Genomic DNA, 12307 nt, shown 5'->3' with positions numbered 1-12307 from the left:
GACTTTCAAACATGAATCACCACTCTACTCTTTGGTTATTTCGGTAAAGTCACGTAGGTAGAAAAATAAAATAAATTAAATAATACATCACGACGTTTTGATCGCAACACAAGCGGTCGTCCTCAGGCGAAAAAAATATACAGTAGCAGAACTGCTGAACCAGGAAGAAAATATCGAGAGCCGTTACAACAAGGGGTTATATAGGTTTGAGTTAATGGGGAGATTATGGAGAGAGAGATTAGGGAGAGAGAATAGCAAGTCAAAGTTAATGAGCTTCCGTCACCGCATAAGAACACCGTGGCCGTATATGCGCACAGGAGCAGTGTTAATGGGATATTAATGGTAGATTATGGAAATTAGGGAGATTAGCAAGTTAATTGTCACGTCTATGTGTAACACAAGCTGCGGCGTTGGCCGCTGCGCTGTGGCAGGAAAGAGTGTAAAGGGCCATGGTGGCCATGCCAGTGAGACATGCAGCCCATAGAACAGCAAGAGCCATTGATGTATCGAGGTTAAGGGAGAAAAAGTGGCCATGTTAGTGATACCCCAGCCCGTTAAAATTTCAATATTAAACCTTTAGTAGCAAGTGTATGTTTAGCTTCGCGTGTGCATCAGAGTAGTGCATATTTGCCTTTTACTAACCTGCACATATCAAAGAAGCTGCTTGTGTATCATCACAGAGTATGTCATTCCAATAGCAATTGAGTACACTAGTTGTAGTTTTGGGGCAAGATACACGTTGTGAAAAAACTGAGCTAGATTCAGGACCAAACTGGGTTGTGTTTCCAACGAACGATGCATTTCCGCACTGAAGAGACTTGCACATTACATCTGCATCCTGGTAATCCAACACTGAGCTACAAATTCCATGCCAGTCTCCGTTCCTGTAGACTTCCAACCGACCCTGACAGCGACTGTCGCCTCCCAGTAGTCGAATGCCAGCAGCTGCAATAAAAAAATAAGTAATATTGAAAAAACTTTTTTTTAAACACGCTTTATTGAAATGTACCGTACGATTAATGTAAGAACTCCACGACTCCAGGAATTGGCCCCGAAGCTTGCCATAACGTAAGGGACCGTGGTGATTTACAGCCTTCGTTAGTTGAGCGTGGACAATAAGAGCCAAGCCGAAACAACATGTGAAAAATAATGTTTAAAAATATTTTATTTATTTTCTATGATAGAATATAGTATTGTCATCAGTATGACATACGTATACCAAGTTTGCAGTCGATACCACATTGGGAAGTGGGTTAAAATTGAGTTACAAGATTTGAGGATACGACAACAAAAACAGACAGTTAATAGAAAGTGTGTAATAAAAAGAGTGTTTAAAAAAATATTTTTTTTATGATAGAATATAGTATTGTCATCAGTAAGACATAACTAAACGAAGTTTGCAGTCAATACCACATTGGTAAGTGGGTAAAAATTTGAGTTACAAGATTTGAGGATACGACAACAACAACAGAGTGAGTTAAATAAAACAGTGTAAAATAAAACAACATCTCTGTAACAATATAGAAAGTCAAATTTTCGATTTAAAGCTTTCGTGACTGCAGGGATTCATCTTCTTGGTTCTTTCGGTAAAGTCACGTAGAAGGGAAATAATAAAATAATAAAAATAAAACATAATAAAATACAATTCTCACGACGTTTCGGCCACAACGCAAGCAGCCGTCCTCAGGTGAAGAACAGGGCTGTCGGAAAGACAGCGTCTGAATGAACACCACCAAGCTTGGCAGCGTATATTTAAGCTGGGTTAGAGGAGGAAGGGCACCTTGACAAAGGAATTTGCATATCAGCAGAGGAATTTAGCATATTTATGGAAAATGCAGGTATGGGATTAGTCACTACTTGTGGAATGCGTCGGAGGTGGGGGGGGGGGGGTCTCAAAGTCATATTATGCCCGTGCATTATGTAGGATTAACAGCAACAAAGGGAAGTAGGGTTAGCAGTAATAAAGGGAAGGAATTTTAATAGTAAGGAGCTGCAGCAGCAAAACCACCACGTAAAAACTAAAATATAAACTACATCAATATCATTAATATACTAAATATAATCTCCAATAAGCTGAGCTACTAACAGTAAGTCATACATTACAATTCTACGTCGCAAAAAATATAATATGCCTCCAGCTAAACTTTTTGTATTTTATTATGTTTAATTTTTATTATTTTATTATTTCCCTTCAGTCACGAAAGCTTTAAATATAAATTTTAGTGACATTGAAGAAATTTAATTAAGAAAAGTGCAGTCAATTAAATTGGATTTATCTTTGATAGTGATGATGATGCACTACCATCACCAACAAGATGTCACTAAAATGTTCTTTATTTAGTGTGCTGTGGTCATTGGTTACTTTTAGTGAAAGTAACAAATATGAGATTTCATAGGTTCACTCGCGACCTCGGTCCCCCTGACCCTATTTTCCCCATAAGGTCTTAAGTTTACCAAGCGCGAGGTTTTTCAGGAACCTAGCCCTTGTCAAAGGTTTACTGTACTTACCTAAGGAGTCCTTTTTGCCGGTATCAAGGTGATGAAAAAATAATATGCTTTGCCCTTTTCGGCATTGTTCTCTGATCTAACACCATTTAGGCAAGGCTATAGAGGAGAAGGCTGTCTGGTGAAGGGCAATCAGTTTCACGGACAATGCATACATATTCAAAGCATGTTTGATTGCGGGTTTTACCACAAGGATGTGTGGTCAATGGAGACTATCCTGGCATGATAGTATTGCACGAACACATTATTATACAATAATTATATCAATCTGTATTGGATGAAAAATAGTTCCAGATCAGATCCATGGAACATTATTTTCAATACGAAATTAACCATGTAATTGGCTATACCTAAATTGTGTTCCCATCATCTTGTGGAATCCACATTTCGATTACCATAGTTGCCCTGTACTCTTCGCCGATATTATAGTGAGAGCAGATCTGCATTTATTTACGTTTATTAAACATTATATCCTAGGTATGGCGTTAAACTGAATTCAATGATGGAGCCTGTTAATGATGGCTATTGCACGTCGCCTGCAATCTAGCACTGAAGGCAGTGAGGGTTGGTGGATCACCACACAAATGATGGGAAATACCCTTCCAGTGGGTGTTGATGAGGTGCCATATCTTGGCTCGTCATAAGGCTGAAAAGCAAGTGTGGACTAATCTCAATCTGTTCCAAGCATATGGAATAGAGTGTTGCCCCTTGCACATGTGGGTTTTCACTTTGTATTACAGTTTGCTACCACATGTATTAATTGGCCTAAACAACGTAATATGTGGATTGCAAAGCGTCATGTGATGCAGTTGCATTAGTTACATGTGCAGTGTAATAACGATGGCTGTTGACGAAAAAGTGGTACTGACAGCAGAGGGCAGTATACACGTCAGCAGAGGGAGTATATACGGGGGTGAGGAGAACTAAAGAGAAGCTCAGGAAAGGGTCCATCTGGAAGCCCAATATCATGCTAGTAGGTTTGAGAAAGGGGGCGTGGTGAGAGCAGAGTGAGGCCACACCAGGAGGATAAAAGGGGGCCTGGGGTGAGAGCTCGGGGCTGTTGCTGGAAATGGATCCCCTCACTGTGTCGCTGTTCGTCACCTTCATCGCTACCGTCTTAACGATCCTTAGACGCCGCTATCCAGACAGCCTGCCAACTGTACTAGCTAGATAGTGCCGTTGAATTAGACGGATGTGTGACCAGTGTGTAAGCACGTAGGGCGTTTGTAGTTCCCTGAAGTGCGAGAATAAAGAAGGTACCTTCACGATCCCTGTCTCTGAAGTGCGTCACTACACATGTAAACAACCAACATTGTATTCGCATTATTATTATGGAATCACCTGAAAAACACGGCCAAGTAAGACAAAGGTAAACCACTTCAAGTTTCCGACCCTGGCTAAGGCCATAAAACCCCATTGCAAGGTATGGAGGGGCCGTGAATCAAGTGTGGATGGAGGGAGGTTGAAGCAAGAGACCTGCCCCATGAGCAGAGAACTTGACAAGAATAGGTCATGAAACACTGTTTACCTGAACAAACAACGCCATCATTTCCATGCTGCGTGCGATAATACGCGTTTGCTGGAGTCAGAGTACAGTCTGCAAGACTCTGCGCCACGCTACTGCAATAGGCATTCCATGTCTGACGCTGCCATAGACCACGTTGACTGACGGTTCCCATGAGACTTCCACATTGCAACTCTCTACACACATCCCAGTTGGACCCATACAACGTGCCCCAGGAGCCGTTGTTAAACACTTCCACGCGGCCTTGGCATTGCAACTCACGGTCCACCAGACGCACTTTTCCATCTGAAATATAAAAAGTTTCATGAAAAACCTTAGTGTTATTTTTGAATACTCAAAGGGATCTCTTGATAAATTTTGCATTGAGGTGATGCTCATCCGTTTACAGCTATGAGCCAGTGATGTAAATTTCTCACTACTATGGTGAGGATGATGCAGTCCACTATTTCCAAGTACAGTAATTTCTCATTTAACAAAGATGTGCTCTTAACAAGTTCTGCCGTAAGCAAACACATGTTAAGTGAGGTATATACGTTACATGGCAAAAATAAGTAAAAGATTTGAGATTGAAATCACATTTGCACTATAAAATCAACCCGCAGGTCAAAGAACTGAGATAGGGTACATCGCCACTTCCAATATAATTCCGTGAACTGAATAATTTCACATACTGTATGATTTTGTGTACTGTATTATTCCGTCTACTGCAATTTGTACTTATATACTTGTATTTATTTGTATCTATTTAAGGGCCATAACGGTGGTGTGATGTTATATTCCTCGCCTGGTATGCAAGAGGTTGAGGGTTCAATCCCAGCCCTGTTGCCGATATATCTGAAGTTTGCATGTTCTCCCCGTTATAGTGTAGATTTTTTTCTTCGGGTCCTCTGGTTCTTTGCTCCACATTTAAAAACATGCGTTTCCATTATTTAGCTGCTATGAATGTCCATATATGTATGGTCACTTCTGAAAAATAAGCTAATAGCTCAGTGGGCTTTACTTGGCAAGATTAAAAATAGTTTTATAAGTTTTCTGAATTACTTATCTTTTCTGTACTTTGCACTGCTCTCGGGGTTTGTATTGTTTGTTATTGTAACTTTCTGACCCGCCCCGACTGGACATGTCAATAAAAGCTTCATAGCTCATTAGATTCCTCTAGTATAAAAATTCAGATTTTAGTATCATTACGCGTATTGTATATTTTTGCACGTATACCCAAAATTACCGTGCTGAATGCCAACTCAGGAGAGTAGTGGATTCCCTACTGCTGAAAAACTGCGTTATAACGGTGTGCATTCCGCATTATAATGGTGCGTGTTCAGTGTTGTGCGAAGTGTTCCCGAATTGAAGAGCCGCATTGTAGCAAAAGAGCGTTATAGTTTGAACACCACGCATTTAGCGAGGACTTACCATATGTTACCTAAAGAAACTCAAAGGAGTTTGAGCTTCAACGGTCAGCAATCTTGTTGAGTGGTAGAGGGTTAATGGCAATATTGTTTACATAATAGGCCACACCTACGTGGCTGTGGCTCAATCCAAAAATAAATGTGAATAATTTTATAAGCTACGAAAACCTAAGTTTTAGATTAACTATTAATCTCAACCAAATGACGTGTTTTAAAAATATGTATATCTATAGCATAATTCAATAACCTAGAAGGCATTCAATGTCACACTGACACGAGCAGTACGTATGACTTTTATTAACAAATTATTTGTATTTTCTTTACCAAAATGTATGAGTTTAAGTAGCTGCAATTGCTTGTTTTATGTATGATCACTATAGATAGATGAGATGGTTGTTATCTTCATACTCCATTCACCAACGTAATAACAATTGCAATACAATTGGAGTGACCCTCTCTAGTGAGGACGAGTCTATCTTTAGGACAACCATTCTTGGTTTCCCCAAAAGGTATATCTCTCTATTACAGATAGAGTGGATAGCCACTTCATATGCTATAAATAAAGGTCCATAATATCACCGATCATACAGGCAGTTTTCGACTTATGAATGGGTGACATACCTGACACCTGTTAAGTATTTTTTTCGAATCTCGGAACTAAGTATTGAATTGTACATACAGTCAGACATGAGGGTCATAAAGATATAAAAAAGTGTGCAATAGCACAAAAAGCACACGATGTTAGATGTGCAAAAATCGTGCCGAATGGTGCACTGTCATTGTGCATCATGCAGGATGCTGGGACTCATTATATCTCGCGGAGGATCGCTCCACCAAACAAGATTGTTCCTCAGCTCAGTTCGCAAGTCGGATGGTTGAAAATCAAATCGTAGTGTGGTTCGTTCGTAAGTGCGGATGTTCATAAGTTGGACGTTCGTATCTAGGGGACTGCCTGTATATTTCCATTATAAGCTGCTGTGTTATTCACAGACTCTGTGCCAATTTATCCTATTACTGGCAAATAGTGTGCTTACTCTATATTGTACTTCAGTATTTTAATGTTTTAAATAGAACATTTTCTACAGAGGTGTCCAGGTGGCTTAAAGGAGGTGGTATTGCTGAGGTCTTGGGTTCAAATTTACATTGCTGCCTGTAATTAAACTAAGTTTCGTAAAATTATACGTCTGAGAATTTAATATCAGTTTTGTTTGTAATATGGCGAACATACCTCTGTAGCAGGGTGGGTAGGTAAGATCTGCTTCCTTCTTAGTAGAACAAAGATCCTTTTAAGGTATCTCAGAAGTAAAACGACTCCCATTCGTTACGTTTGGCAGGTGATATTCATCTCCAAACATTTAAATCTGGTGTGGGCATGAAGTGTGTACTCCTGTGTTTACTAAAAGCGTTGTCTTTCCAATTTAAGATTATTTCTTGTAATCCACTTGCACATAAAAGAACATCGATGAATATCCATATTGTAATAAGAAATAGAAAAATTGTGCTCGTAAATTATTTGGAACATCAATAGCAATACCTCAGATATGACCAAAAGTCCCGTCCTGTTTATATAGTCACAATAGAATGTAAAAGCACTGCAGTGTCAATGGAATATCACTTGAATGTTTTGATGGCATGGGAAATCATCTTAAGGAACTTACTTGTTGATGTAGTTACAAACAAATAATTGTCGGCAGTCCCAGCAGCTGATTAAGAGAAACACAGACGTTTTTTTTGCATGTTTAGAGAATGCAACATAAAATACATTTGTAATAAACATTTGGTATCATATATGGCTAGACATCAATTCATAATGAAACAATAATCATCAATTATGAAAGCATGCTTCCGAAAGCCATTACCATCTTGAACTGCCCATTTAACCCCACAGCAAGATAACCATTCGTCAACTGGACTATATTTCCCTGGCTCTGTTTTATCCCTAGGACTGCACTTTCAGTTAGTGTCTCCGGGAAGGATAAATTTATCCCTAGAGATAAAAAAATGAATGTACAATGCGAAGATTATGAAAACAATTAATAGGCTTTAGCCTTTCCAGCAAGAATACACGAGGGTAGTAATAGGTTTCTACCCTTTCAACTGGTACAAAAACTGACACCTTTATACAAGGCATCATGTTTGCAATAACCACAACACAAGCAGTCAAAAGAAACAACTCTGATGATGATAATGATATGCACTGTCCTTGAAGTTTATTGGTCGGGGTAAGCTTACCCCGAGCTCTCAATACTCTGATAGTGCGCTGTATTTGAGTTGTACGCCTTTTGGCGTCATCTGGTCCAACACCAATGGAGACTAGGCTCTAAGAAAAGCTGTCTCGGGTGTGGACCAATCAACTTCAAGGACAGTGCATATCATTATCATCATCAGAGTTGTTTCTTTTTGTTTGCATTTTGACTTCTTGTGTTGTGGTTATTGCAAACATGATGCCTTGTATAAAGGTGTCAGTTTTTGTACCAGTTGAAAGGGTAAAAACCTATTACTATATTTTGCCACTGGTAAAGGAGGTCTCATAGTGAATACACGAGGGGTTAAGGAGTTCAAACACCAAATAGACACAGATTGCAAGGAATCATCAAATCTGGAGTAACCACAGATGGTTGGGGTAAAACATTGCCTTTGTGTTCTTTGCCTTTTGGCATTGTTTTTCTGGTCTAACACTGGCAAGATAAGGTCATAGAGGAAGCTGTCTCTGCATACAATGCATACATTATTGTGAAAGCATGTTTATTTGTACGTTTTTCCACGAAAATTTCTGATTAATGCGTACTTGATGCCATGCAATAGGTGTCTATTCGGTGTTTGAACATTTTAACATACTCTTAGTTTTTTCGATAAAGTCACGTAGGTAAAAATGAAATTAAAATTAATAAAAATAAAAAAATAAAATGCACGACGTTTCGGAGGCAACACAAGTCTCCGTCATCAGGTGGAACCGTCATAGCCAGATTTGCTGTATCAAGTGAGGCAGGGATTCCAAGATGTAAGTTCTTAAATACAAGTTAAGGGGGAGGGGGGGCTTATCAGAATGTGGTAGCCAATGCTATTCCACAGAGCTCATGGCATTTCTGACCAACACCACCTGGCCAGTGAATTAAGACATATACATCGAGCCCTCAGGATGAACGGATACTCTGACCGCACCCTCCGCCAATCTGTTTCTCCCACCTTACAGAAACAGCCACTTGAAACTCAGATCAAAACTATCACGTTGCCATACATAGCTGGCGTGACCAAAAAGATCTCCAAAATTCTAAACAAACATAAGATCCAAGTCCGATTCAGTACAGTACATAAAATCCGTGATCTAATTCCATCTGTGAAGGATGTCATCCCTGACTTGCAATACCCTGGAGTCTATAAACGGAGTTGCAGCTGTGGTGATTGTTACATTGGGGAAACGAAACGTCATGTCTCTGATCGTGTTCGCGAGCACAAGTCAGATTTGAAACACGGCAAAATTGAGTCTTCCGCCGTTGCCGATCATTGCTACAACGTGGTGGGCTCTCATGATATTGTTTTTTCCGAGACTAAGGTGCTCTGCAAACCCTCTGGCTACCATCAAAGGTTTGTACACGAATCCATTCATATATACAAACACAGACATAATTTCAACCGTGATGATGGGTACAAACTTAGTAATCATTGGAAAGATGCCATTAGCCATTCAAAAAAGATTTAACTACACATTTTTGGACCATCTTATCTGACAGGCACTATTTTACTTTACCGAGTGTTAACATCCCCAACGTTTAACAGTACTCTCCTTTCTCGTATTTGATTGTCAGCCAACACTGATAAAAACAACATAAGCATTTTCGTTCTCTTCTATCATGTGCACCAACATGTGCTTTTGCACAAACAGGTCCACGTCCACGTACCCCTCGTCCTCTCTTACACGTCGACGCCTACGCACACCTCTTTTAGCCCCGCCCCCCCTCCCAATACGTTCCATTCATTGGCTATCACATTCTGATAAGCCCCCACCCCCTCCCCCTTAATTTGTATTTAAGAACTTACATCTTGGAATCCCTGCCTCACTTGATACAGCAAATCTGGCTGTGACGGTCCCACCTGATGACGGAGGCTTGTGTTGCCTCCGAAACGTCGTGAATTTTATTATTTTATTTTTATTAATTGTTATTTCATTTTTTACCTATGTGACTTTACCGAAATAACTAAGAGTATCAATCCTTGCAGTCACGAAAGCTTCAAATCTAACATTTTAACACCTCCTGTATTATAGCCGAAAAGGGTATCGCCTATTCTTTTTCATAATAAGTTCAAAACCAAATGTCACAATTTTTTACATGTGTGTGTGTGAAATTATTGGTGATTGTGCTGAGACCAACAGCTTGCTAGATTTGACAACCTGGTTTAATCACGGGTAACTGCTCAGTTTTGATTCAGGTTAGTGCTCTCACCTCCGAGCCACCCTTAGCCATATGAGAGACACTGACTTCACAGAGACACTGACTTCACAGAGACACTTCACAGAGACACTAAAATCACACCCCTGTTTGTTTGTAAAATGTGTTAAAACTTGATACAAATCCCCATTTTTATAGCTACGGGCACAACTTTGGTATAGTTTTAATGTTCGTCGTGTCAGGTGTGCAAGCAAGACAAAATAATCTACGATCTTATGTTTCTGAGTTCTGAAAAAAACAGCGCAGATAATTTTAACCTCCCATACATTTCCCACACGACAGCCCTACTCTACTTTCTCAACTCCACCGGCTCCCTGTCTACCATCGCTGTCCATTGACATTTCTGACTCTGGGTTCATTAATCCCTCCATTGTCTTGCCCCACCTCATCTCGCTTATCTCATCCCTCGCTACTCTTGTCCCATCCCGTCATCTACACTCCTAAGTCTCCACCGTCCCCCTCTCTGTACCTCCCTCGCCCTGCGCCCAGTCTCACTCTCTCTTCCCGGTTCCCTTCTCGCTAACCTTCACTGAACCAACTCCCATTGCAGCACACACAGTAATCATCTTCACTATAACAACAATCTGCAGCGTTCATTCCTCCCTTAGAACAACCCCCATCACTTCTCCCCTAGCCCTGCAACTGCCTGCCAGCGCCCCCCAGCTACGACAAGTCTACCCCTTTCGCCACCATTACCCCTATCATTACGACAACCTCTACCACTACCCCTACCCTGATCACTTCCCCTACCCCTATCACCACACCTACCCATATCACTACTTTTATTAATTTCAACACCATTAATCCTACCACTACTCCAACCCCTATCACGACCCTATTTCTATCACCACCCCCTACCCATATCACTACTCCTATTCCTTTCACCACCATTACCCCTACCACTACCCCAACCCTGATCACTACCCCAACCCCTATCACCACCCCTATGACTACCCCTATCACCACACTTACCACTTTAACTACCCAGTCATTATCACTACCCAAACCCCTATCACCACTCTACCCATACCTACCCCTGTCACTTTCTCTATCACTATCTCTAACCTCAACACCTCCTTCATCATTCCCACCTGTCCTCCTGTCACCAAAACTACACCACCAATTTTAATAACCCACTGTTCATTTTAACCACTATCTTATGCATAAGTGTATAATTATTGTAAAACACCTTAAATCAAGGCACGATGTGAATCAATATAAACATGTGGACTACAGAATAAACAATCCCACGAAACTAAGTAGATCATATGCACTACGAAATCAAATGTATAGCTTCTGGCAGCTAGGGCCAACCGCGAGGCTCGTGACAGGCGTCACTAGCAATGGCTTCCCTAGCAGCGGCGTCCCTAACAACAGCTGGGCCTGCAGGAAGCCATGGCAGTGGGGAGAGGAAATGGACGAAATGTTTGATTGGATTGAGGCAAGAATGAAAATTCAAGAAATCAGAAAATGTAGAAATAACGCGTGAATGATATGATGAGTAAATAAAGGCTGCACGAGTAAATAAAGAAATGAGGGGATCGAGTGAGCGAATGAGTGATTGAATACGGTGTAATGTATTCGTGTGGTGATGATGACAAGCAAAATCAGCAAAGGCCCTGAGTATCGGCGTCCTTTAAATAGGACAGGGGTGCTAAGAATCTCCGAGCTTGTGTCAAAGAACCCTTTCAAAGTAGCAACTTGGAACGTTAGAAGTTTACTTCAAGCAGAAAAAATAGCCAATGTCATACAAGAAATGGATCGACTTAAAATCAACATAATCGGTCTAAGCGAACCTAAATGGCCTGGAACAAAATAGATTATATCGAGTGAACACCACATCCTCTGCTCCGGAGGAGAAGAAAACATCAAACAAACATACGGTGTCGCCTTTATAGTACACAAGAAATTAGCGAATAAAGTCATCAACTTTATCCCAGTATCAGAACGAATAGCACTACTACAATTAGCAGGCAACAAAGTCAACGTCAACATTCTACAGGTTTATGCTCCAACAGCAGACAAACAAGATCATGAAATCGAATCGTTTTATGAGCAACTAACCAACACGCTGAAGCCGCTGAAGAAACAAGACATCACTATAATCCTCGGCGACTTCAACGCCAAGGTTGGCCACGGTCGAATGCAGAACATTGTCGGAGAACACGGACTAGGAACAAGGAATGGACGAGGCGACAGACTGGTTCAATTATGCCAAGAAGAACGTTTCAGTATTGCTAACACGTGGTTCCAATTACCACCTCGACGACTGTACACGTGGACCTCACCGCAAGACTCCGACAACAACATCGTCTGGAACCAAATCGATTATATCCTAATTAACATCAGGTTTAAGTCCAGTGTGATTACAGCAAAAACCTACCCTGGAGCCGATATATCGTCAGATCATAACCCAGTAACAG

The 12307-nt window shown here is 40.7% G+C and overlaps 1 protein-coding gene across 3 annotated transcripts in view; it reads right to left on the bottom strand.

The window, feature by feature from the left end:
• LOC144733845 (scavenger receptor cysteine-rich domain-containing protein DMBT1-like) overlaps nucleotides 1–12307 on the bottom strand; it is a 148708-nt gene that overhangs the window by 34450 nt on the left and 101951 nt on the right. For all 3 annotated transcript variants that reach the window (XM_078615848.1, XM_078615850.1, XM_078615849.1), the window contains 3 exons: nucleotides 7095–7139; nucleotides 4034–4315; nucleotides 643–945 (listed from right to left, as the gene is read on the bottom strand). In XM_078615848.1, coding sequence (XP_078471974.1) covers nucleotides 643–945; nucleotides 4034–4315; nucleotides 7095–7139 — 630 coding nt within the window. The remainder of the gene's footprint in view (nucleotides 1–642; nucleotides 946–4033; nucleotides 4316–7094; nucleotides 7140–12307) is intronic.

Source organism: Lampetra planeri, chromosome 48, assembly GCF_965212315.1.
Source record: "Lampetra planeri chromosome 48, kcLamPlan1.2.h2, whole genome shotgun sequence".
Taxonomy (NCBI): Eukaryota; Metazoa; Chordata; class Hyperoartia; order Petromyzontiformes; family Petromyzontidae; genus Lampetra; species Lampetra planeri.
Note: the sequence above shows the minus strand (reverse complement) of the source record. Positions and strands in the feature narration are given on the sequence as shown.